Source organism: Esox lucius, chromosome 23 (genome assembly GCF_011004845.1).
Source record: "Esox lucius isolate fEsoLuc1 chromosome 23, fEsoLuc1.pri, whole genome shotgun sequence".
Taxonomy (NCBI): Eukaryota; Metazoa; Chordata; class Actinopteri; order Esociformes; family Esocidae; genus Esox; species Esox lucius.
In genome coordinates, this window is record NC_047591.1 from 24050593 (window position 1) to 24077628 (window position 27036).

The 27036-nt window shown below is 43.7% G+C and overlaps 1 protein-coding gene across 9 annotated transcripts; it reads left to right on the plus strand.

The window, feature by feature from the left end:
- The first annotated feature begins 339 nt into the window (after positions 1-339).
- LOC105020488 (uncharacterized protein KIAA1958 homolog) lies at positions 340-26995 on the plus strand. 9 transcript variants are annotated; one of them, XM_034290102.1, is made up of 8 exons: positions 340-481; positions 1138-1340; positions 1471-1572; positions 2072-2167; positions 2315-2425; positions 4434-4566; positions 4657-4737; positions 4783-7791. In XM_034290102.1, exons 1-8 carry the CDS (start codon positions 454-456, stop codon positions 7434-7436), a joined length of 3408 nt encoding a protein of 1135 aa, XP_034145993.1. In that variant the 5' UTR covers positions 340-453; the 3' UTR covers positions 7437-7791. The 9 variants fall into 9 exon arrangements, with proteins under 9 accessions (XP_034145993.1, XP_019898314.2, XP_010885895.2 ...); XM_020042756.3 differs by lacking the exons at positions 340-481; positions 1138-1340; positions 1471-1572; ... (2 more) ...; positions 4657-4737; positions 4783-7791 and adding exons at positions 11382-11609; positions 12723-13659; positions 23998-24169; ... (2 more) ...; positions 25973-26160; positions 26349-26995 and having other exon boundaries at positions 4480-4566; XM_020042758.3 differs by lacking the exons at positions 340-481; positions 1138-1340; positions 1471-1572; ... (2 more) ...; positions 4657-4737; positions 4783-7791 and adding exons at positions 11382-11609; positions 12723-13659; positions 23998-24169; ... (2 more) ...; positions 25973-26173; positions 26349-26429 and having other exon boundaries at positions 4480-4566.
- Positions 26996-27036: the final 41 nt, after the last annotated feature.

Consider the following 27036-nt stretch of genomic DNA (forward strand, 5'->3'; position numbering starts at 1 on the left):
TCAGATTAAGAATAAAAAATAGCAATATTTTGAGTTTTAAAAGCCATTAGCACCGCATTATACAGTTATGGTTATGTTAAAATATTTAGTGGAGATTGTATGCTGACACTACAGAAACATTTTCACTCCAATCTAGTTAAAACCGGTTGTCAACTTATTTTTCTAAAGTTCAGAAAAATAAAGAACAGATGTTTTAAAAACTAAATTGAAATCAAATGATGCACAACAATTTCCACAACATACCGTATGTTGTGGAAATTGTTGTGCATCATTTTATTACAATTGTCTAAGCGTAGAAAGCACACTTTTATTTTGATTTGTTGTGACCCGGATGTACTTTAAAAGTGTCGCTGACAAAATTGTGTTTTCTTTGTGCTCAGAGTCATTCCAATATATTTTATAGAAAGGAGGTGTGGTATACCTGTTCAAGTCAAATATCTGAAAAAGCGCGAAATGAAAATGCAACATATGAAGGAAGAAGGTAGCCATCTAATACCTTTACTAAGTAAATGTTCACTCTTTGGCCTCTCGTCCCATGGATAGCTGGTAGCTAGCTAACTAAGTTGTAGCTGGCTATTTAGCCAAGTTGCTATCAACTGATAGAACTGTTGATAAGGGAAAACGTGGTAGCATATGTAGACATTCTTCCAAATGTCTACGTTTACAACGCGTCGTGTTAAATACTCAGATTTGATCAGAGCCGTGAAACACGGTTGATGAAAATGCACATTATACATAAAACTGAAAACCTGTTCTGTATGTTGAATTGGTTTATTAATTTGACTGAAGAGTTTGCCCTGAAGACTGGGGAGATTTCCTTGTGTTTTGGTTATCCCTAAACATCTTTCAGAATCTATTAATTGTTAAATGTAAACATGCTCAGAATTGTAATTGGACTAATCATGATTAAGTTAGTGTTAAACAACACATTAATACACAAATAAAGATTACCTAAAGGTAAATTAAATTGATGATAAGCATAAATATGAATTAGATTTCATTCCTATTGGGTTGCCAATATTCACCCATTACTTGTGGCTAGTTCCAAAGATAAAGATCTGTTAATATTATTTTGTATGTACAGTTTGATTAATTTCACACCAACTGACTCCTTTTCTAAATGTGCGCCTACTTCAGTTCCGCTTCTTCCCCTGTCGTCTCTGCGCCTCCTGGTTCCTCCACTGCGCTTGGTGTCGGCAGCTCTGTGGCATGTGGTTCAACAGAGGTGTGTCTCGGACTATGGCTTAGTAGAGGAGTTTGTCACCACTGTGTTTGACATTGTCCCTGATATGATGTCTTACCGAGAGAGAGTTCAACTCATCATGGGGTTGAGAGCTCAGGTACGACCAGGCTGAGAGAGACCTGGAAAAAGTTATTCTCCACTGCAGTCAATATGCAGGTTCTGTTTGTTGGCCCACTGACCAATTTGTTTAACGGATTTTGTACAATTTCCAACTTTTAATTTGTCAGCTTGTTCTGGAGTTGTGTCGCTCAGATCATATACGCAACTCTGATTCCATCCAGCATCACCTGAACAGGATGAAGACAAGCATCATCACTTATGGAGAACAAGTTAGTTCCACTGCTGGTGTTACTGTTTCCTCTGTAGACAGTTTATTAGGTAAACCACCCCATTTAAAATGGATCTCTCCTACATACGTTAGCCATGGCTTTTAGGGGTGGTTCAATAAGTTAGAATGGGCAAAACTAAAAACCTAGGGAACTTTCAGTCACATTGGAAGCCTTCAGTGGCATTAATAGGCTTCATCTGGCTATCTTTAGTGGAATAGTCCATGTCAAAACAGGCTGTATTTTCAATGGAATAGACCATGTCAAAACAGGCTGTATTTTCAATGGAATAGTCCATGTCAAAACAGGCTCTATGTATCACCATCATTAATGTTCCCTACAATTCACTGCTACTTTCCACTGAAGTTTAGTAAACGCTCATGCAGAACCAGAAAGGTGTATAAACCATGTTCAGAACACTGTACAATGTTGGCTGGTTAGCCAGGCAAGGTTTTATATGTGCTGGCTCTTTGGCTTGATTAGCTGTCCGTACTGTCTCTAGAGCTGTGATCCTGAGGTTAAGGCTTCTGAATCCAACTTCCTGAAGTTGATTGCAACGCTGCAGGAAGATCCAGTGGAGAAAGAACATTTCTTTCAGGTCAGTGCTTTAACTAAATTGAGGGTTCGACAAGATGACATTGATAATTCTGAAAGGTGTAATGCTTTAACAAGGCAGTTTTCCGTGTTAATGTTCGAAAGCGCTGAAATATGCTCTGCTGGGGTGTTTGGCTGGTTGTGTTTTTAGAAAGTTTTTCCAGAGGAATTTGGCCCAAAATATCACTCAGCACTGGAGACTCTGGTGTGGGATTTCCTCTCTAGGCTGGAGAAGCTGCTTCCAACACCAAACCTGCAACAGGTACCAGGAGAACACCATACTACCTTAATCAGCATCAGAATAATAACATCATACTACCTTAATCAGCATCAGAATAATAACACCATACTACCTTAATCAGCATCAGAATAATAACACCATACTACCTTAATCAGCATCAGAATAATAACATCATACTACCTTAATCAGCATCAGAATAATAACATCATACTACCTTAATCAGCCCCAGAATAATAACACCATACTACCTTAATCAGCATCAGAATAATAACATCATACTACCTTAATCAGCACCAGAATAATAACACCATACTACCTTAATCAGCATCAGAATAATAACATCATACTACCTTAATCAGCATCAGAATAATAACATCATACTACCTTTTTCAGCATCCGAATAATAACATCATACTACCCTAATCAGCACCAGAATAATAACGTCATACTACCTTTTTCAGCACCAGAATAATAACATCATACTACCTTTTTCAGCATCCGAATAATAACACCATACTACCTTAATCACCACCAGAATAATAACACCATACTACCTTAATCAGCACCAGAATAATAACACCATACTACCTTAATCAGCACCAGACTAATAACACCATACTACCTTAATCGGCACCCGAATAATAACATCATACTACATTAATCAACACCAGAATAATAACACCATACTACCTTAATCAGCACCAGAATAATAACACCATACTACCTTAATCAGCACCAGAATAATAACACCATACTACCTTAATCAGCATCAGAATAATAACACCATACTACCTTAATCAGCACCAGAATAAGGGGAAGCCTTTATATATAAGGGTGATGTGGTACATTGAATAAGTATTCACACCACTTTGACTATTTCAAATTTAGTTAAATTACAAATATTCAACCTATACAAGGTCCTTCTGTCAAATGTCTGAAAAAACAGGTGACCTATCTGCAGCTCTCACCTTAGTCATCATGAATACATTTGAGCACCTAGTTGAGTGTGTTCAGTCTCTAGGTATATTTACACCAGAATTATGCATGGTGTTTTGGTGCTGCTAGTGGAAGGCAACAGATAAGGACAGAATACCCTGAATATTTCACAAGATATATATTAGCCCAAGAAATTCTGATGACCTTTTATCATCTTAATGTTAATTTGTAATTATAGTAATGCTAATGAGAGTTTTTGTTAAAAGAGCAGTGAGCTGTGTTTGAATCTGCCCCAGAAGTACGTGCACCGAATGACATGGAGTCCTGGAACAACGAAGGCCACAAATCATTGTAAAGCTGACAAATATTTATATAAAATAACAGACCATTTACATTTTTATTTTGGTCATGGTTTCCCTTAACATTCAAAACCCTCACTGACACATCCATAGACCTGCTGCAGTTGTCTTAAGACCCGACAGGTTTGTGGATGATGCTATCGACATGGTTCCGTAGATTATGCTATCGACATGGTTCCGTAGATTATGCTATCGACATGGTTCCGTAGATTATGCTATCGACATGGTTCCGTAGATTATGCTATCGACATGGTTCCGTAGATTATGCTATCGACATGGTTCCGTAGATTATGCTACCGACATGGTTCCGTAGATTATGCTACCGACATGGTTCCGTGGATGATGCTACCGACATGGTTCTGGAGATTATGCTATCGACATGGTTCCGTAGATGATGCTATTGACATGGTTCCGTGGATGATGCTATCGACATGTTTCCGTGGATGATGCATGGTTCCCTGCTACACTCCTGGAGAACCCAAAGACATGCAAGAAAACTCTGCATTCAACACCACCACCCCTGAACTGTTTCAAGACAAACTCTCCCAGCTGAATGTGTGCCGCTCCATCTGTCAGTGGATCACTGGCTTCCTGACTAACAGGACGCAAGACATTTTTCAGGCACTTCATCCCACAGCACTGGAGCTCTGCAAGAATGTGAGCTCTCCACCCATCATGGTTATGTTTTTAAAACTGGGTCCATTTAATTTGTCATGTCCTTGTCTTTCCATCAGACGGCGTCCTGGTTCCTACCTGACCCCTGTGTTCTGGAGGAGTGTTTGCAGTCTGTGAGTCATCCAGAGCCTCTGAGGACCCTTCTCCAGTACCACACCAATTGTACTCCAGCCCCACATACAGAGGCCAATGGTAGGAAAAGTATGCAGTTTGAAAATTAAGGAATTTTATTCTTCTCCTTGTTTAGCAAGTTTTGCTGTTGCCTTTGCTCCTCATCCTCAGCTCTGTCTTCTGGAAACAACCACCTCCTCTCACAGCTGCGTACTGCTCCCCTAGAGACAATGGGAGCCTTCACTGAACAAGCTGACCAGCCCAACCATACACAGGAATTTATGACCAATCAAAGCCCTGACCAGCAGATCCAGCCCAAACATACGCAGGGATTTGTGACCAATCAAAGCCCTGCCTCATCTGACATTGAGTCAGAAACGACACATTTGTTGGATTACATGGAGACTGAACAGGGGAGAGATAGCGTTGAAATGTTGCCTTTGAATGAAGAGCTGGAGTCTGATTTTGTAGAGTGTATTAACCAGGAAATTACAGCAAGAGACATAAATGATGGGACACTTGACAAAGAGTCAGCAAAAGATGAGAAAATGTATGAAGATTTTCTCAACCTTCGTAGTGACAATGGGATAAATATTCTAGGAGTAGCCAGCAGTGAACAGGAAGTCCAAGAAATGTCTCCGTTATCACCTTCTGATTGGCTGCGTCAGCCCAGAGTTCTCCTGCAAAGACTTGAGATTTCTGAAATGCTGTTACCCGAGTCCGAGTTCTCTTTAAAATTGAGAAGAGAGGGGCTTCATATAGACCATGAAGGATTTCTAGGACAGAGAGGAGGACAGGTGATATTACAGAGGGGGAGGAATGTCAATGTACACCCTTCAGATAGTCAACCTCTGTGTTCTTTAGTCTCTGACCCCTCCCATAACCAGGGTCAATTTCAAAGAAGCAAGCGTGTGAAAATATGCTCCTTCTGTGGAAAAGCTTTCAGGGAAGCGAAAGATTTCACGGCACATATAAGAAGTCACACTGAGCAGGAACCTTTCTACTGCATTCTGAGTGAACAGCAATTTGAAAACCTTGAGAACTTCCAAAAATGCCAGCAGAAAGTGTGTGAGGTGGCCGATCAAACAGAAGAGGACATCATGTCCGCCACATCTGTGGAGGATTGGACAGAGACGGCCAACAAAACTGTACCCCAGAGAAGGCACTTGAAGAGATCACTTGATAAACCAAGACAGCCTTACCAAATCAACAAGTGCTCCCTGTGTGACAAGACCTTCAGTTGGCTGAGAGGCTTGAAGGAGCACATGAAATACACACATGGGAGAGTCCTGTGCCTCAACTGCGGGGATGTTTTTGAGGGCTCAGATTTTGCTAGCCACAAAGGGTGTTTGAAACGTCTCTCTTGCCCTTTGTGTGGGGACATGTTTCAACTCACTGAGAGAAAACAGTGTGAGGAGCCAAACCCACAGAAACTGCCAAGTAAGGCCCACTCGGGTGTCAGCGCGCTTTCATTTGAAAATGTGACTAGGATTCCGCCGCCCACAAACTGTGCACTGCAGAATCCATCTCACATTCTACCCTTTCAGATAGTTAATGATTACAGAACATGCCTTTTGTGTAATGAGTCTTTTGCTAATAGAGAAGACATGAGAATGCATCTGAAGTTTCATCACTGCATACTTCCTTACCCGTGTTTCAAATGTGGGGAGAGTTTCCAAAGTCCACCTGATCTGCAGAAACACTCGAACGAGTGTTCAGGCCGAAACATTCCAGACTCCAGGAAGTGTCCACGTTGCCGGGTGAAGACTTCTAAATATACAAACCAGCAAGAAATGACAAGTCCAGAAGTAAACCTTGAAAGACATGAGCCGGACCAGCAGTTATGTGCAGGGGACAAAAATGTGGAGAGCCCTCAGTCTAGCACCACCAAAGTTGACGTCTCTAATGACTCGCTGCAACACCAGCCAAACCAAACTTTCAGCCAATCAAACTTAATTGAAAGGGGCTTTTTCAATCAGCAAACCACTCTCGCAGCAACTCCACCTAGAGCAAACGTGCCTGGTGAAATTAACTTTCGCAGAGGACAAGCCTCAAGTGAGGATGTCGATGCTAGCCAACCCCTAAGAGAGGTTGACCCAGCAGATAGAAGCTCATCTCTGGCTTCAAGGGAGAACGGGACAGAGGTTCTCCAGACCCATAGTTCTGAAACGTCTGCAGGTGCTGCTCCCACTCTGCCCCCCGGCGTGGATTTAGACTGTAGAACATGTCACTTGTGCTCAAAGACTTTCCGTCTGAGAAAATCCCTGACCATGCACCTGAGACGTCACGGCGAGGGCGCCATTAAATGTTCCATATGTTCAAAGAACTTTGCTTGTAACAAAGAATTATCGGGTCACTTGGCCAACAAAACAGGCTGTGGTCCAATGCTTCGTAATCGTATCGCTGTAATCCCTCCCGCAGATTACAAGGCAGTCCACCTCACCTGCCCTGATTGTCTGCAGCAGTTTACCAGTGAAAATAAGCTGAAATGTCACATGGTGTATCACACAGGAAAGGGGTTCTCCTGTAGCTTCTGTGGCAGAATGTTCTTTGAATCAAGGCAACTGGACGTGCACATCCGCTCTCACACTCATCGGCCATATTTGTGTGATACGTGCGGCAAAGATTTCACGTGTGAGAATGATTTGAAAGTACACAAGCATGTTCACACCAGCGAGCGACCCTACGCCTGCACGGCCTGTGGAAGGAAGTTTAAATTCAAGGGTAACCTGAAATCTCACCAAATGCTTCACACAGGAGAGCGGCCATTTGCATGCACGCTGTGTCAGGTACGCTGTCTCAATAATAGGCACCTGAAACTACACATCATGCGTCATCACACGAAAGAAAGACCTTTTAAATGTCATGGTTGTGGGAAGGGCTATATACAGAAAAGCGATTTGAGACACCACCTTGTTTTGAAGCCAAGTTGTCTTGTGGCTCAGAGTTAACATGCAAGTGTGCTATGTCTGTCACATTCAGACTTTTTGAATTATTTACTGTCTTATGCGTCATTTTATAAAATCGTATATATCTATAAAAACTGCATACGATGGGAGAAACCCACTTAATCACCCCTTCAATTGGTAATGACTTGTGGGAAACAACTTATTATAGAAAGTAACATCTAACAAACCTTAAAGGGGTTGCCACTGCATACAAGCCTGGAAGAGTCTTGATTCCATTGCAGAGGCCAAGGCTGTTTTGTTTGAACTTGTCTGGGTTCCCCTACTTACAACAAATAAAAAATAAATCATACTGTCAGTTCATTTTGATTATTGTGTGCTTTTGTGTTAATGTTCACTTAACAATTGTGTACTCCAGTCTTGTCAGATATGCTTTTTGAGGCCTATAATGTTCTGGTCGTCTGGCACTTTCTTGTAACCAAGGATGTATCTAGGACTCCGGAAATACTGAGGTCATCAGTCCCAGCCTGAATGGTGTGCCCCTGAATGGAGTTCAGGGGCACATCTCCTGAGAAAATGTTGAGTTCCATAATGGTTTAATAGTGTAAATCTTGAAATTTTTCTTTTGTTTAATGAGCAAAACCGGAAAAGTTAGTCACAATAGAGATATGTTATCCCACAATTGGTTTATCACAATTCCTAACAAAAACGACATGAAGACGAATCATTTGAAGCAAATCTGAAATAAGGTTTAAAAGCACCAGTCAGGGTGTGAAGGGAAGCATTTACTATGGATTGTGCATGTAATCCAATCTAAAATGTAATCTAATCTAATGTGAAGTCCCAATTAAGTGTTGTAGGCGCTTATACAGATTAAAAAGCCAGAATTTAAAAATTTGTGAATTGCAGAATATACAGCTCTGGGAAAAATTAAAAGACCACTGCACCTTTTTCTTTCCATTCCAATTTTTTTTGAAAGGGAACGTTTTGAATGAGTAACAGAAGCGTTCAATTTGTGGTCTCTTAATTTGAACCCTTATGTTCCTCACTCAGAACTTCACTTGTTAACTTTTTTGGAAAGGAAATAATAGGTTCCGTGGTCTCTCAATTTTTTCCGGAGCTGTATCTTTGTCATGGCGCACTTCTTTTTTTGTATCACTTTTTGAAAAACTAAAATGCGTGCATTATGGTCCATCCTCCCCTGAATCAAAAATAATGCAAGTATCGTAGTAAATGTAATGCTTAATATCTATTAACGAGAGAAAAATTAGATACACAGAATGTCCAATATAAACCTAACTTCCTTGCTATATAATGATTGTTAATGTTTAGAATTATTTTGTCAACAATAGGAATATCGTGAATACAAATTGACACTGTGAAGCCTACTTTTATTTTCAGATTAAATAAAAAATGTGGTGACAGTAGCAATTATTTTATTTACGTTTTGGGGTAAAAATGTATCTCATTCAAGCTGATCCAGACACCACTTGGGGTTGGCAAGCTAGTTTGCTAGTGGGAGGCGAGTGGTTTCGTTGCTTGCCTTGACCGCTGTATGATTGAACATGATTGTTAGCAAGCAATATTAGTTATATATATATATATTTTTTTTTTTACTTTGTTAGAAGATATATGACTCTCCGGTGTAAAGGTACGTATTTTTGACTACATCACAGACAAAGCCAATATGTCTTTGTTCAAGTGATAACTAACGTAGCAACCTAGCTGCAGTACGTATATGACTAGCTAGCTAGCTAGCTAGTTAGTCACGAACGAGATAGCCAGGTTAGCAGGTTTCTATTAAATGCTACTGTAACAGTACCAGTACACAACGTTCAGGCAGGCAGGCAGGCAATATCTTATTTAGCTAACTAGTTGTGATTTTAAAACAAACGTCACTGTAGTTAGCCAGAATGGCCTAAGATAGCTTAAATCCTAACAAGACAAGGGGCCCAACTTATACATATCAGGCTAGAATCATTGCTAGCCCGTCAGCTAACTGCAGAATCAATAACGTTATCAAGCAGTCATTAAACAATTCCCTTGATAATGAAATTCGAAATTAGCCAACGAACAATGCTAACGATAATAGCATAGTCAAACGATAGCTAACGACAATGTTTATTCTCAAAGTGTTGTGGGCTTGTGACATATTTAAGGCGCCGACGGATCACTACGAGCATATGTTGTTTTATTATTTGACGGTATATTTACCACAGAGTCACTGTGGCAAAAATACGCGTCCTAAAACCATGTAGCGGTTCTAATCTAAAGTTGCATGTCAAGTACTACGAAGTGCACTTTCTTAGACGCGCTTGTAATTGTGTCCATATGCTTATGTAGCACCAGTAGTTTCGGAAAGAAAACCAAACTCAACTTGTCTGACAGAGTGGTGGCCTGCACAAGCTTATTGTTATAATGTGCTTTTTCTATTACTTGCCACCTGCGTTTAATTGAGAGACTAACTGTTTGCGCTAGAGGTAGTTTTTTTCCGTATGGTCTAATAAGCTGTTGGCGAAGCTACATTCGTATGTTGAGATTTTATTTCCCTTCTAAGTTCTGCAAATACTCCCAACACATAAACATAAAAACAGCATCTTAAATTTAAAAAAGGTGGCTGTTGAGGTCAATATATAACAATTTTATGACAATGATGTTTTAAGAGGTAAGCCAAGGACAACCACTATTACTAAAATCTAGGCGTTCTCCATGCATTGAAAACCGACAAGAATGTACTTTCTAGTGATGTGCAGTTCCTTTTTTCTAGTGACTCGTTCAATTGAATCGGATCGAACGTTTGACAGCGGATTACTACAACATGATCACTTGCTTCATATCCGGTTCTCCAGCTCAGTTCTCCGATCAACATCTGTGCATTCGCAAAGAAAAATAGATGAAGGCAGGAACACCATAAAGACACAACTGATAATTGAACACAGACTATAATAATTAATATAGTTAGTTGATTACTGATGCCATGAAAAAAACTGATGAAAACAAGCACGGAGCCGCTATACCTTTGCCTTAAGTAAAAAGACTCGCGAACGACTGACTCGGTCAGTTTTATCGTTCAATTGAACGACTGGCAGCGGAGTTCTACCCAACCATGGCATATGCTGTTAGTTTTACTTTCGCAAAGAAAAATTCATCAAAACAATTGCAGAATAAAGACATGTTTATAACAAATAATTGGACACATGGAAGGTCTACAATCAGATTTTTGATTGTAATGATAAATACTTAAAATTAGCCTTTGCCTAAGTAAAATTATTCGTGAACGACTAACTCGGTCAGTTTTATCGTTCAATTGAAAGGTTGTTTCGTTCATTTGAACGACTGCCAGCGGAGTTATACCCCGACCGCTGGTTTCCAGCTCAGTGGCATACACTCTGTCCAACAGCTGTTAGTTTGAAGTTCTCAATGAAAAGTTGATCTAGAAAGTAGCATTGTAAATACATGTGATACTTAGACGCATATAGCCTACAGTAAATAATGTAGTATTCGATTTTTTATTGTAACGATAAAGATAAATCAATGATAAATCATAGAGTAAAACAAGCGTTTGCTTAAGTAGAGAAGACACGCAAATGGCATTATGATCATGAGCATTCGTTGGCCCCCCCGAATGAATCAAACTTTTCACTGAACGACTCGATAAGATCTGAGTCAGTACAAAGAGTCAAACTTCCCATCACTTGTACTTTCAAACATAGACTCATGTTTTTAATCTGAAAATGAAACTGATGGTGAATTCGATAGATTTCAAACAAATTCAGACTGTTTTGAAAGGTAATACATTGTTCCCTAATTTGAATATTTTCCATAATCTATTGATGTGTACCAATTTGTTTGTGCTGAACATAAACTCCTTTCCACTGTGGCTGAAACAGGACCATAATGGAGTTAAAGAGCACCAGCCTATCTGGCACCCAGGCAAACTGTCCCAATTAAAAAGGAATTAATACAAATGTAATGTAATTGTTTCCATAGGGGAAAGCGATCCAACACATGATGGAAGACTGCTTGCATACCTCTTCAGAGAATCTATCTAAGTTGGTCCGTTGGGCCCACAGTCACGGCACCATCTGTGCACTCATCCCCAACCTACAACACCTGCTCACAGAAGGTTCCCATGGGAACCTAACTGCCATGTGGGGTTGCAGTGCGGGACACGCCTATCATTGGCCCCTGCCGGCTACCTGCAAGACTGGCATTAAGGTGGGCCTTTCTGTCACTGATGTACAGTTGCCCTCCACAATTATTGGCACCCTTGGTAAAGATTAGCCAAAAAAAAAGGCTATGAAAATTGTTCAGCTAGATCCTACACTCAAAATAAGAAAAATCTAGTCTTTGATTCTGGTGACATTGTTCAATGAAAAGACATTCTTAAGAAATACTATTATTGGATCCCTGCAGTTAGTACTTTGTGCACCCTCCCCATGCAAAAAAAGCACTGAGCCTTCTATGACCTTTGAGAAAGTGGGAGAACACATAGCAAGGGATCGGAGATGTTAATATAAGATCCCTCCAGATCCTTTTGTCCATGCTTTTGATGGGGTTAAGGTCAGGGAACCTGGGTGGCCATTGAAAAAGCTTGATTTTGTTATCAGTGAATTTTTTTTGTATGGATCCAGATGAATGCTATGGCTAATTCATAAGATCCAACTACTACCCAGCTTTATCCTCCTGGTAGAGGCAGACATGTTTTGCTCTAAAATTTTGTGGTACCTGATGGATTTTGTAGTGCCATGTATTTTTAGCAATTTGTCTTTCCACCACTTTTTTCTGTCTGGTACCACAAAAACCATTTGAGTTCTCTTATTTTGAGTGTAAGATCAAGCTGATTTAACAAGAGTAAAACATTTTCATGATGTTGTTCATCATTTGCAAGGTAGAGTTCATTGTTTATAATACATATTAAACATACACACAACATGTAATGTTGCACTATATTTTGTTCTGTCTCAATATGTGGTATTGTATTTATATTGCATATAACATACCTACAATACCACATGGGGAACAGGAAAGTCTACATCATTTTCTCTGTTTTGCCTGTATTTTAAAGGTATTGTTGTCACTAGGGTTGGGCTATGTTACAATAACGTGGATTCAGAATTGACTGCCATTCCTGGTCAAAAGTCCATGTTGTATTTCATATCACATTAGGTCTGTGGTAGGACGTCTTAGAGTGGGATTGGACAGGTTGATTGGACGACGTGTTAATCCATACATCGTCCAACCTTAGTACTGCTCTACCAGGTAAAATTTCTGATCCAGGCAAATTGTATTAATACAGCTGGGTAAGTAATAGTGATTGTGATTCTGAAGGAGCGGGGGACATGCTATCAGGACAGCCGCAGCATCCACTCGGACAGCCTCAGTCTGCAGGGAGGTGCCTCAGCCCACCAGAGCAGCCCAGGAGGAGAGCGGTTCCTGACCAGGACCTCCAAGGCCAAAGGGGGCGACAGCAGCCAGACGCGGGACTCCTGCGATTTCTCCAACTGCAGCGACGACAACACTGAGGCGGATGATAACACGGAAGAGTACAACAGCAACCTGTTCGATATCGTCTGCGAGTCCTCGGCCACGGATGAGGACGGTGACGTGGACTATGAACCCCACCACAGACCCAGAAAGAGGGCTACTCAGGGGGGCATGCCCGGCCCTCAGAGGCCAGGGTCTGAGGACAGGGCACAGGGAGACAAGCCTGTAAAGAGGATCAAGCAAGAGACTGCTGAGGACTACTACACTGTGGCTAATGCCCAGCTAGCGGCAGCAGCCGGTACTAACTCTGGCCTGACGTCACACTCCTCCCAGTCCCCCAAGCCCAATAACCCTCAGCCTCGCATGCCCCAGCCTGGCCTACCACCCAAACCCACCCAGCTAGATGCTGACTCTTTGGGCGGTGGCGTCGGTGGTGTGGCTTCATCCCTGCTGGGACTTGGGCGTTCCTCCCCCCATATACCCATGTTAGCCAAACCGCTACGAGGCTCAGTCTCTGGTTCAGTTCTCAAGCCTTCTGCAATGAACTCTGGTTCTCCTAGACACCAGGACTCGTCCTCTGGGTCGACCCAGGGCCTGAGCACTCTCACTGGGGCAGCTGGGGAGATGATTGAGGGTCTGACCTCAGAGGATTTGCTGAAGCCTGGAGGAACTGAGGGGCCTTTTGGGGACTTGACTCCCTCCTCCCCCATTGGGATGAACTCTGACCTAGACCTGATGGCAGCTCATGACCTGGGAGCGGACACTAAAGAAGAGGCTACAGGTACAGATACAATTTATCTCAATCACCTTATTGATCTCCCTCTCTCTGAAACAATATTCTTCATTCTGATACAGTTGTTTAAATAATTAAATTTTCTAATCTCTGGTAAAAAAAAGAAGAAAACTCTAAGGATTGTCATCACATTTATAGTTAACTTTTGAAGGGTACATGCACATTCTTTTGTTGACAAAACATTTGTTTTCATGGGTTTCGACATAATGTAACTTTCCTGTCTAATGTTCCGTTACTAAAGGTTAACAAAATATAACTAGAATTGATCTGTAATGTAAAGTCAACGAAGTGTTTAGACAATTATTTTTTACAATAAGTGCATTTTTTTGTCTAGCAATTCTCTTGAGCAGGATTTATTTTCATAAAGACGCCATTTCTACTTGTAAGCTACATAGTGTGTGTCAGCGAACTCATTAGTGTTTGTTAGCTAACTAGCTAATCTGTGTTGGCTAACTAGCTAGTGTGTGTTTGCTTACTGGCTAGGGTATGTTGGCTAACTAGCTAGGGTGTGTTGGCTAACTAGCTAGGGTGTGTTGGCTAACTAGCTAGGGTGTGTTGGCAAACTAGCTAGGGTGTGTTGGCTAACTAGCTAGGGTGGGTTGGCTAACTAGCTAGGGTGGGTTGGCTAACTAGCTAGGGTGGGTTGGCTAACTAGCTAGGGTGGGTTGGCTAACTAGCTAGGGTGGGTTGGCTAACTAGCTAGGGTGGGTTGGCTAACTAGCTAGGGTGTGTTTGCTTACTGGCTAGGGTATGTTGGCTAACTAGCTAGGGTGTGTTGGCTAACTAGCTAGGGTGTGTTGGCTAACTAGCTAGGGTGTGTTGGCTAACTAGCTAGGGTGTGTTGGCTAACTAGCTAGGGTGTGTTGGCTAACTAGCTAGGGTGGGTTGGCTAACTAGCTAGGGTGGGTTGGCTAACTAGCTAGGGTGGGTTGGCTAACTAGCTAGGGGATGCTGGCTAACTAGCTAGGGGATGCTGGCTAACTAGCTAGGGGATGCTGGCTAACTAGCTAGGATATGTTGGCTAACTAGCTAGGATATGTTGGCTAACTAGCTAGGATATGTTGGCTGGCTAGCTAGGGTGTGCTTGCTGGCTAGCTGGTGTGTGGGTGTTTGCAAGCTAGCTGCTAGCTGGTGTGTACTAGTTATGTTGTTAGTGTATGCTAACTAAGATACTGCACAACAACAGTGGTTAACAAAACATTCATTCTCTGGAACAAAGCTATGCAGGGACTGGTGGGACATTCAGGGTAAGGCAAGCTAATCCATAACAGTCGGCTACACAGTTCGGTGGTAATTGTTAGCACCTGGGTAGCACCTCAGAACCCAGATACTGAGAAGTGTGGTACATGGCGCACGTTTGAAAAAAAATTATCCTACTGTTTCAATGTTATTTCCTGTAGCCTAATCCCTGAATGTTGGGAATTCAATTCATCAATTTATATATACATCAAAATATATTATAGATTTGGGTGTGCATACACCTGTGCCGCAGGTAGCATAGTGGTTAGAGTATTGGACCAGTAACTTAAAGGTTTCTCTGTCCAATCAATGAGCAACATGGTTAAATACCTGTCCTGTCCTTAAGTATGGGCGTCAACCCTGATTGCGTTCCCATATTTGGCATTGTCGACCCCAGTGGAAATTGAGTCCATTATCCTGCAGTTGTGAAATGGTATGGACTAAGGAAGCCACACAACACCATACACATTTTTTTTCTTTAAAATCCTCAGTTGGTATTGTATTGTCTGCAACTCGTTTGTGGGACTGGTAGAATGTCAGTGATGAGGAGCAATGCATTTCAACACACAGAGGCACAGCCTGAACCAGTTACACTTGTATATATTTTTGTATACAAATATGATAAGAAATGAAGTTAAATCAAATGCACTCATGCTCAGGGGATACATTTAACTTGTCTCAGTGTCATTATCTCCATAGTCTGGCCTTCAGATAGTCTAGAGCAGGGGTGTTCAACTCTTACCCGAAGAGCTCCGAAGCATGCTGATTTTCCACTCTACTTCATCATTAATTGCGCTCACCTGGTATCCCAGCTTTAAAGAAAGTCGCTGATAAGAGGGTTGTAAAGAAAAAATGTAAGGGCTTCCCTTGCTTTACAGAAGCAGCAGCTAAAGGCCCAGGTGTATAGCGGCCTATTTAGACCCAGGCCAGGTGTATAGCAGCCTAATGAGGGCCAGGTGTATAGCAGCCTAACGAGGCCCAGGTATATAGCAGCCTACTTAGACCCAAGTGTGTAGCAGCATAACGAGGACCAGGAATATAGCAGACTACGTATACCCAGGTGTGTAGCTGCCCAACGAGGCCCAGTTGTATAGCAGCCTACTTGGACCCAGGTGTATAGCAGCCTAACGAGGCCCAGGTGTATAGCAACCTACTTGGACCCAAGTGTATAGCAGCCTACTTGGACCCAAGTGTATAGCAGCCTACTTGGACCCAGGTGTATAGCAGCCCACTTAGACCCAGGTGTATAGCAGCCTACTTAGACCCAGGTGTATAGCAGCCTACTTAGACCCAGGTGTATAGCAGCCCACTTAGACCCAGGTGTATAGCAGCCCACTTTGACCCAGGTGTATAGCAGCCTACTTGGACCCAGGTGTATAGCAGCCCACTTAGACCCAGGTGTATAGCAGCCCACTTAGACCCAGGTGTATAGCAGCCCACTTAGACCCAGGTGTATAGCAGCCTACTTAGACCCAGGTGTATAGCAGCCTACTTGGACCCAGGTGTATAGCAGCCCACTTGGACCCAGGTGTATAGCAGCCCACTTGGACCCAGGTGTATAGCAGCCCACTTGGACCCAGGTGTATAGCAGCCCACTTGGACCCAGGTGTATAGCAGCCCACTTGGACCCAGGTGTATAGCAGCCCACTTGGACCCAGGTGTATAGCAGCCCACTTGGACCCAGGTGTATAGCAGCCCACTTAGACCCAGGTGTATAGCAGCGTAACAAAGCTGAGTTGCACCATGTGCTGGTTGTCACTGCAGTTCAACTTGCTTTAGCCCAGTCTGCAGGCTGTGGCTTTCGCTCCAAACGGAGGCATTCCTCGGACACGCCACTGGGAGCTCAACAACACGTCACATCTAATACTGTTACACGTATGTTGACATTTCAGTTAGCGTAAGTTGGATATGGACAAGACCCAAGATTGCTTATTTTTCTTCATACTCAACCGGAACTCTAGCTGTGAATGGAGGTGAGTTTGAAAACACTTTTCAATCAGTGATGTAAACCTTCTTATGAGGGATCACATCTCATTTTCATCCTTTTTAATGTAGATTTGATTGAGTTTCCATAAGGAGACCAAATAGCCCTGCATGTCTACATCCCTAATTGCACACCATTCTCTAAATTGACCGCTGGGTTTGACCAGTGTCCAGAGGGAATATGGTCCTAGGCTTGTCTGGTGGGAAGAGTAAATAAACATATCATGTTTGATCTCATTTACAGGTGGACAGACTGCAAGAAGACAGTGAGCAGTTATTACCTTGAAATAACATTGACACATGGTTAGTTGTCATTTGTGTGTATATTTCCAACTAAATGCGCTTTAAGTAAGACTAGGAATTGTGTAGCATGGATGCCCTCAAACTTGTATTCTGAATACTGTGTAACTATACTGTAATAAAACATGAACTGTAAAATGTGTCATAGTCTAGCAGTGTGTTATTGTCATTACGTTATCTGTTTTCTCGTGCCTGGGAATACAATTTATGGAAAATATTTTTTACTTTTCTAAAAATCTGTCTTATTCCAGGTTCTGCTTCTTATTTTCCAGATGTGTTCTGGCCCACCTCTTCAACTCAGTGCCTGGGCAGCGAACCAACAGAGGAGAAGAGGAAAATTGAAGAGTTTGTGGCTAGTATCGGTGAGACCATTTGAAATTTGCTAGAAATGTGCTACACTGATTTGTATAAATGCGGGTGTGTGTGTTCATGTTTCTGTTTGCTCTCAACAGATCTGGGCCAGCTCCGGAGTCTCCAGTCAGTTCTACACCAGGTTCTCTCCTTCCGTATAAAAACAGAGAGAGGGGAGGAGAGGACAGGGGAGGAGAGGACAGGGGAGGCAAGAAGAGGGGTTACAGAGGAGAGAAGGGAGGAGAGGAGAGGGGAGGTCCATGGGGCTAGACCTCCCAGACCAGGTTATCACCCTCCAACCCAACCTTCATGGCAACCCAACCTCCCCGAGACCCACCCCTTGTCCCTACAGCAGCCTAATCCCCATCACCCAAGGACTCAGCCTCATCCCCATCACCCTGAGACTCACCCCTTGTCCCTACAGCAGCCTCATCCCCATCACCCGAGGACCCAGCCTCATCCCCATCACCCTGAGACCCACCCCTTGTCCCTACAGCAGCCTCACCCCCATCACCAGAGGACCCAGCCTCATCCCCATCACCAGAGGACCCAGCCTCATCCCCATCACCCTGAGACCCAGCCTCATCCACAGCTGTTCCAGCTCCAGTCCCAGCAGACACTCAACCCCCAGCCTGAGGCTGCGCGGTGGCGTGGCCGGCATAGGGAGCAACAGCATGGTCAGCAGGAGCTCTACCCCGGGTCAGGGGTCCTCCTGTCCTCCCTGCAGCTGGCCGCTATGTTCCAGGAGGCCAGGGGGAACTGTATGAGGCTCTTCCATCTCCTGTTCGAACACTTCTTTACAGAGGAGGACCTCATTGGCGCGGTGGCCTTTGGCAGGAGGGGGAAGGTACCCGACGGCAAGAAGGTTCTGGACCGCAGGACGGTGGATGCAATCATAGGTAACTATGGCCACCAGACATCAAAGATGGCACCCTATTTTAGTGCACTGTTGGTGACCAGACACTTGTTTAAAGTACACTAGATAGAGAATAGGGTACTACATGGGAGTCACAAGTTGACATTAATGTAAATGTGTGATAAACCTGTTTTATTAATGCATGATATTGTGGTCTGTTCTACAGCTTACGTGCTTCACTGCTCGGCCCTGGACGGATGGACGTCGGTGGAGTCGTCTAAACTGAAGAAAGCATGCATCAATAAGTGCAGGTTGAGGATGTGTCAAAGGAGGAAGATGGCAGAGAATCATTATTATATGTCCTGATTCTGAGGGGAAGATGGCAGAGAATCATTATTATATGTCCTGATTCTGAGGGGAAGATGGCAGAGAATCATTATTATATGTCCTGATTCTGAGGGGAAGATGGCAGTGCATCATTATTATATGTCCTGATTCTGAGGGGATGATGGCAGAGAATCATTATTATATGTCCTGATTCTGAGGGGAAGATGGGACTCAACAGAGGGCCTTGTCTCATCTATAAGCTCCTGCCACTGTGGAGGCATTGAGTTCTTAAAAAACATTTGTCATCATGGCTGCTATCAGTTGTTGAATATTGGGATGTAGTAATGCACTTCTATTGACCTGGTCCAATAGGCTCTACATTGGTCCGCTGGGGCTCTATACTGGTCCAGTAGGGCTCTACTCTGGTCCGCTGGGGCTCTATACTGGTCCGGTGGGGCTCTACTCTGGTCCGGTGGGGCTCTATACTGGTCCAATAGGGCTCTACTTTGGTCCAGTGGGGCTCTACTTTGGTCCAGTGGGGCTCTACTCTGGTCCACTGGGGCTCTATACTGGTCCAGTAGGGCTCTACTCTGGTCCGGTGGGGCTCTATACTGGTCCAGTGGGGCTCTATACTGGTCCAGTAGGGCTCTACTCTGGTCCGGTGGGGCTCTATACTGGTCCGGTGGGGCTCTATACTGGTCCAGTGGGGCTCTATACTGGTCCAGTAGGGCTCTACCTTGGTCCAGTAGGGCTCTACTTTGGTCCAGTGGGGCTCTACTCTGGTCCACTGGGGCTCTACTCTGGTCCAGTAGGGCTCTACTCTGGTCCAGTAGGGCTCTACTCTGGTCCGGTGGGGCTCTATACTGGTCCAGTAGGGCTCTACTTTGGTCCAGTAGGGCTCTACTTTGGTCCAGTGGGGCTCTACTCTGGTCCACTGGGGCTCTATACTGGTCCAGTAGGGCCCAGTATTTAGGTCTGTGGTCTTAAGTGGTGCACCCCATGTTAAGAGAAACAGAAGTCGGAGAGGCTGTTTACATGACATGATGACAGTGTGAATTGGTTATATTTAATCTATATCCTCCATAATATTCATAATGGTTTCCTGCTCTGTGCTCCTATTGTTCCTTGTAATGATGTAGAACTGTAATGACTGATCAATACATGTTCTGAAATAAACTTTATTGACCCTGAATGTGTCAAATGGATAAATATAAATTAAATAAAGAACACACCTCAAGTTTGATCAGTCTTTAAAGGCTTTAAAATCTACCTGTTCATGTTTCTTTTTAAGCTTTCATTCAAGTTCTGAATTCTGATGATAGCTGTCATCATAACTAATATGAAACTATCTATTACAAAGCCAATGTCATAGGAATTTAAAATGTTACTCTTTACAACATGGCATAGGTCTACTTTTCTATTTATATACTGGTTTTGTATTGAGAATTGTTCCAGAAACCAAAAAGTCATAAGTTCAGAGATGACACTGAAAAATCGACTGTTGTGCCTTAGATCAAGGCATTCAACTCCAATAACCTCTGTAAGTCGTTCTGGACAGGAGCGTTTGTTAAATAACTTGAAAGTTTTGATGAATCAAATTTTTAGGGAAAAATGCACTTCATCACCAAGTTAACTGCGCCAGTTTTTTTTTAACTGCACCTGTTGTGATTAGCAGGTAGGTCCCAGTCTCTTGGTTGTTGTGCATTTTTTTCTTTGCTGTCATGCATGAAAAGTAGCATGTTTTACATCAGATGTTGTAACTACTTACATTAATTTACCCTTGTGTGTTGTCTGATCAAAAGGCTTTGGGCTTTAGCCTGTAGGCCTAACCCTGCACAGAGTCAATGCTGTCAGACCATGACCTTTAGCCTGTAGGCCTAACCCTGCACACAGAGTCAGTGCTGTCAGACCATGACCTTTGGCCTTTATCCTGTAGGCCTAACCCCACACACAGCATCAGCGTTGTCAGACCTTGACCTTTGGACTTTATCCTGTAGGCCTTACCCCATACACAGCATCAATGCTGTCAGACCATGACCTTTAGCCTTTAGGTCTAACCCCACACACAGCATCAACGTTGTCAGACCATGACCTTTAGACTTTAGCCTGTAGGCCTAACCCCACACACACCATCAACATTGTCAGACCATCACCTTTGGACTTTAGCCTTTAGGCCTAACCCCACACACAGCATCAACGCTGTCAGACCATGACCTTGTCTGACTCTTTTATTTCCAACTTCCAAAACCTGACGGACACAATATTCCATCACCATGTTTATAACTTCCTGTTTTTTCTTAGCTTTACTTTCAATGCGCTTTGTTGATCTTTTGTGTTATTAAGATACACGTACAACATGGCTGTTGTCTTCCCGTCCCTAACCCGCCTGTCATTGTTTTAACAGTGGGTCCGGGGCTCTGTGAGATAGAGCGCCTGCGGGCGTTGCTGAGTGTTGAACGGAGCCGCAGTCAGCAGTTGGGTGAGACTGTCAGCAGTCTGAAACAGGACAAGGAACTGCTCCAACAGGAACTCACCAAGAAGGCAGAACTGATCTGTGACTTCCTGCAAGACCAGCTACGACCAGGTACTCCTTCATTCTGCCCTGGTATGCTGGGCTCATTGTGTATGCGGTGGACATAGGAAGTGGACAACAATGTCATACTTTCTTTATTGTAGTTATCCATTCTGAGCGGAACAAGTGCTGTGGAAGATGAATACCTTCTGAGACATGAGATAAATGAAATCCTTTTGATTTCTTCTTCACTCTGTAGAGAAGAGGCGTGGTCATTCGTCCAGCCAGTTGGAGGTGGTGCCAGGCAGCTCCTCCCACATGGGCCTGGGTTTCTCTGACGAGGGTGCGACCTTCGAGAACCCCGCCCTTTTTGACAGCTTTGAGGAGGTGGAGCTTCATCCAATGGATCGCCACAGGGTGATGAAGAGCTCCAAGAGAAGTCGAGACGGAGAGAACACACGAGTCAGGAGTAAGTTCTGTGTAGCCCCCTTTAAATAGTCAGGTGCACCCACAATGTGTCCCAAATGGCATCCTATTCTCTATTTAGTGCTCTACTTCAGCGGTCCATCAGCCCCATTATCAAACCCCCCCTTCCCACAATCATTTTAAACCTGGCAGAGAAGGAATGAAGGGTTTAAACATGATCACATTGGTTATGTATTGTAGCTAACCCTGTCCTTGTCCTCATCAGTGAATGAAGGGTTTAAACATTATCACATTGGTAATGTATTGTAGCTAACCCTGTCCTTGTTCTCATCAGTGAATGAAGGGTTTAAACATGATCACATTGGTTATGTATTGTAGCTAACCCTGTCCTTGTCCTCATCAGTGAATGAAGGGTTTAAACATGATCACATTGGTTATGTATTGTAGCTAACCCTGTCCTTGTCCTCATCAGTGAAGAACGTGGTGGGAGTCATAGCCAGATACATGGCAGCTCTTCAGGAGTTCCGGCGCAGCGTATCCATGAAGGTGAGCAGTTAGGTTGATTTGATCATTAAAAGTAGACGACTGCTCTGGCCAGACTCAGAAAGATGCATTATACTCATGTACTTCTACAGCCTGGGTTAGAATAGTCTACTGATTCCTTTGCCCCACTCTGCCTCTGTCTTCACCACTTTGCAGAAAATGTGTGAAATAGACCTTTATACTGTATGTAAATCCAAAGGCTGATTCCCACTGTGGTCCTCTTTGGGAACAATGACTGACAACTGTCTCCGACACAAACAACAGGTGGCGTTCGACCGAGTCGGTGTGGATAGGAACACCATCTCCCGGACGGCTGCCATCGCCGAGCTGAGCCTGGCTGCACCTGAGGTGTTCCACGCTCTCCCGCCCTGGGACGAGAAGGAGGAGACGCTGGCACACTACGCCCACCGCTGTCGACAGGCAATGGACGACACCATCAGGGCCAAGATCAAAACCATGAAAGCCAAGGGAGACCTACTTCCCATCGTCAGCAAATAAGACTGACCAACAGGACGAGAGGAACCGTCAGAAGGGGAGGTGCTCTGTGTGTGACTCAGCGTGTAGAGCTTCATCAGGAAATGAACAGAAAACGATGGCCAGGGTTCTGTGGTCAGAGTCAGTGGAGCGGCTTGTTGTCACAGACCGGCCTTGTCCCAAATCAGTTTGTGCTTGCTTGGCTAAAGAGCCGATAAGACTGCACAAGGTGGTCTGGGACAAGGCCAGACCTCTGATCCCATCTTGTGGAAGCTGTATCAAATGCCTTTTTAAAACAATCGACCTGTCCTTTATGTTCCAGTCCACACCTCTCCACTCCATCGCCAATGACAACACATGCTTGTTATATGTATGTATGTATGTATACCTGATACAGTTAAATAATGATGTGTGCAAATGGTTGATTTCATCTCACGTACTGTAAATGACTGAATTCATTTTGTTTTCTAAATGATGTCGTATTGCTTGGACACATTTTGTAGTGGAGTTAAACGTCTGATGAGGAATATTCATATTTGACTTATTCGATTTTAATGCATGTTGATCTTTTCTCTACATGTCATATGGTTCACCCCCCCCACACACACACACACACACAACTCCAGTTCTTGTTCCACTACGTAGTATGTATGTCTGTGTATTTGCAAAGTTTAAGATCGTTCAAGCTTTTGATTGAGTGGTTCTGACCTTTCATTTATGGTTTTAACCTGCCATGACAACACCTCACTAATTTCAAATCTCTGGCTGTTTATGTAAAAAAAATAAAAACACCTAAAAGTAAAGAGAGTGCAGACATGTTTTGTTGTTACGGGAAACCATGGGAAAAACATTTAAATCAGTAGATTTGTGTCTGTCAGCGTGTGTCTGTCACAACGTGTGCCGCGCTATAGCAACCGAACATTAGTCTTTGTCCCAAAGATAACTGTGTAGGATAGTCTGGGTGCTCTGTAACGGGAATGTGAGTTATTTAGGAAGCACACGATTAGTTTCTTCACATTGTCACCTGGGCTGGTTGGAGAATGTTAATGTTGACCGAATATGTCAAAGGTAAATCTTCTACAGGGTACTGATTCAAAGTCCTCAATACTCACATCCCATTTAGTCACAATAATGAACCTTCTTATTACGCTCTTCATTCAGAGGTAGGGTCCCAAATGGCACCCTATTCCCTTTATAGAACACTACTACTGACTAGAGCTCATAGGCTCTGGTTTAGGTGGAAAGTAGTGCCCTAAATGATATGATATGGCATGTCTGAGAGGATTCATGGCAATGAGGGGATTTTCTGTGTTAGTTTTGACAGACCTGGCGGAGAGAGAGAGACTGGAGGAGGCTGAAGCAGCGATCCGGTTGGAGCAGAACGAGAAGACCATCCGTAGCACTCAGACAGCGCTCCGCAACTTCAGAGACTTCCTTGTCTCCAAGTATCCAACTGAGTGCCGGGAAATCTACTATCTCCCCTGCAGGTGAACATTATAACCCTCAGAAGTACTCTGGCTGTATTAACACAGGCAGGACCAGTCGGATCAATAGTGCTAACATGTTTCTAGAAGAGCTGCTTTTATTTTGTCAGAAGACAAGAAGACAAGTCTTTCTGTGGGAAACCAATTTATTGTGTTTCATTCAGCACGCTGGACTCCTACCTGGCCTCGTTCTTCCGTGATGCAAGGCAGAAGGACGGATCAGAGTATGAGCCCAACAGCCTGGCCAACTACCAGTGTGGCCTGGAGCGTTATTTGAAGGAGCAGCGCTACAGGTAACGGCAGGTTGGAAAACAGGAAAGACCCTTTAGGTCACACAGGGACAACTCTTTTGGTGCAACAAAATCAGGATATGTTCATAAGGTCCACTGGGATCCAAACGTCAATATGATTGTGATTTTCTTTCATAGTGATGGGTGAACAGGAAGTAAAGCAGCAGGGCTGTGGACACACCCCTGGGGGGCCCCAATGTTAAAAGAGATAGTGACCAGGGGTGCTGTAGTCTGGCCTTACAGCCTCAGCTTGGAGGCCAGCTTGGAGATAACAATAGTGTTGGATGCTGAACTATAGCCATTGAACAGCATTGTCACATAAATGTTCTCCAGGTGCATTGAGGCCCTGTGAACAATGATGAAAATCCTCCTTGGATCTGTTGTGGCACTAGGGAGAGTGGAGTTATTGCAGGAACCACAACCTTCCTGTTTTGTGTGGGCAGATTGTACTGTAGTTTGTATGTGTATATATTCAATACTGAACAGATAGTGACACTGTATAATCATTGAGATTTGGGGGTAGAAGCTATGCAGCGTCTCGCCCTGGTTACACATGTCAGGTCTAAGGCCCTAGTTATACATCAGATCTAAGGCCCTAGTTACTCATGCCAGGTCTAAGGCCCTAGTTATACATCAGATCTAAGGCCCTAGTTACTCATGCCAGGTCTAAGGCCCTAGTTATACATCAGATCTAAGGCCCTAGTTACTCATGCCAGGTCTAAGGCCCTAGTTATACATCAGATCTAAGGCCCTAGTTACTCATGCCAGGTCTAAGGCCCTAGTTATACATCAGATCTAAGGCCCTAGTTACTCATGCCAGGTCTAAGGCCCTAGTTGTACATCAGATCTAAGGCCCTAGTTACTCATGCCAGGTCTAAGGCCCTAGTTACGTCATGAGGTAATATATAAGATTGTCTCTAACTTCTCTAGCCACTCAGGTTCTGTCATGAAAAAAATTCCCAGAACAACCCTCCCCATCTTCTGTATGTGTTGGGGTTTGGATTAAAACAGGGTTTGGATTCAAAAATAGGTTTCCCTGTATGTAAATGTTATAAACTGATTTATAATTCTGCAGCTACAGCATCACCAAGGACAAAGAGTTCCGCCTCTCCCAGGAGGCCCTGAAACAGAAACAACTGGAGCTGAAGTTTAAGGGTAAAGGCAACAAGCCTCACAAGTCCATGAAGCTGACCTTCTCAGATGAACTGATCCTGAGGAAAAGAGGTCTGCTGAGCCGCTTCAACCCAGAGGGCCTGCTCAACCTGGTGTGGCTCAACAACACCAAGGCGTTTGGACACTGCACAGGTTGTAGTTCATAGTGATTTAGGATTGCTAGTAGCTTAGCATATAAGTAAGGTCTATGTACAGTGTGTCTTGAGTGCCAGAACGCCCCATAGGGCAAGAGCCGTTCTCCTGTTCCCATGGCGTGAGCCAACTTCTCTTGAACAGGAGGCTACTAAGCCTGTATCTTTTCAAGCCCTTACTATGTGTTATGTCTCGTGTTCAATCAATCAAGGCTTTCACGGCTCCTCGCTGAAATGGGGTGATGTGCATCTCCTCACCACGGCGAACGGACTGGAGTGTCTCGAGTGGACTTATCAGGACTTCTCCGACATCACTGCAAAAAATCGTCGGCCGGTGACGGAATGTCGGATTTACGCTATGCCTCACTCCCCCCAGACCTGCCCTGTCCAGGACTACAAGGTCATTATAGAATGTAAAGTAAATGTATTACATCACACACTAAGGGACTGTGGGTAGTGTGGTTTTCAAAATAGTAGTAAGGAATACAAGACTCCTTGACTTCAAGGTGAGAATGTGTGTGTCTTATAAAGGGGTTGAGTAGAGCAGAAGACACATTTGTCTGGTATTGACTCTTCCTTCCTCCCAAGGAGTATGCCCAGCGCAGACCACAGGCCATGCTGTACGACGACGCCCCATTCTACCTGTCCATTAAACCCGTGGTGAACCTGGCTGCACTGTACTGGTACAACTGCCAGGCCCTGGGCAAGAACAAGCTGGCCAAGATGGTGAAAACCATGTGTGAGAAGGGCAACATCCCCGGGAGGAAGACCAACTTCAGTGTGTATCAGAGCTGCAGCAGCCTGTCGGAGGCCCAGAGCAACCAGTTGGTGCTGATCTGTAACAACCTCAGCCAGCAGGCCAGTCAGTCCCTGGGTGGGTCGCACTCTGCCACTAACTTCCTCATCACTGGTTCCTTTGACTCCTCAGACACCATGTGAGCCACGTTCCTGGCTGTGCCCTGATATCTTTTTTACATTGTAGGGAATCAGACTTGGGTCAGTCACAGTAATTGAATATCTTGCATTACTTTTAGCTCATTCGCATACTGTAATCTGTCAGTTTGTTTAAGTGAATCTCTAATTAACAGTCAGTAAATTCACCCCTACTATTGTCAATATGACTGCCGTTCCCATTAATAGTCCATGTATTAGAATTCCCTTTAGAAAATTCCCTAGAATATTACAAGTATGTGAAGAACTGGCAGCTGTGGAAGTGGTACTGATGTTCATAGTTACATGTTCTGATGATGGTTAACCTACCTTGGGTCACTGTTGT

What these genes read in the sequence shown, in the direction of transcription:
- LOC105020488 (XM_010887593.4), top strand. Translation starts at nt 454, where the DNA reads ATGAAAATGCAACATATGAAGGAAGAAG. An exon ending in TCATCACTTATGGAGAACAA is followed by an intron (nt 1,573 to 2,071) that starts GTTAGTTCCACT and finishes TACTGTCTCTAG; the next exon opens with AGCTGTGATCCTGAGGTTAA. An exon ending in AGAAAGAACATTTCTTTCAG is followed by an intron (nt 2,168 to 2,314) that starts GTCAGTGCTTTA and finishes TTGTGTTTTTAG; the next exon opens with AAAGTTTTTCCAGAGGAATT.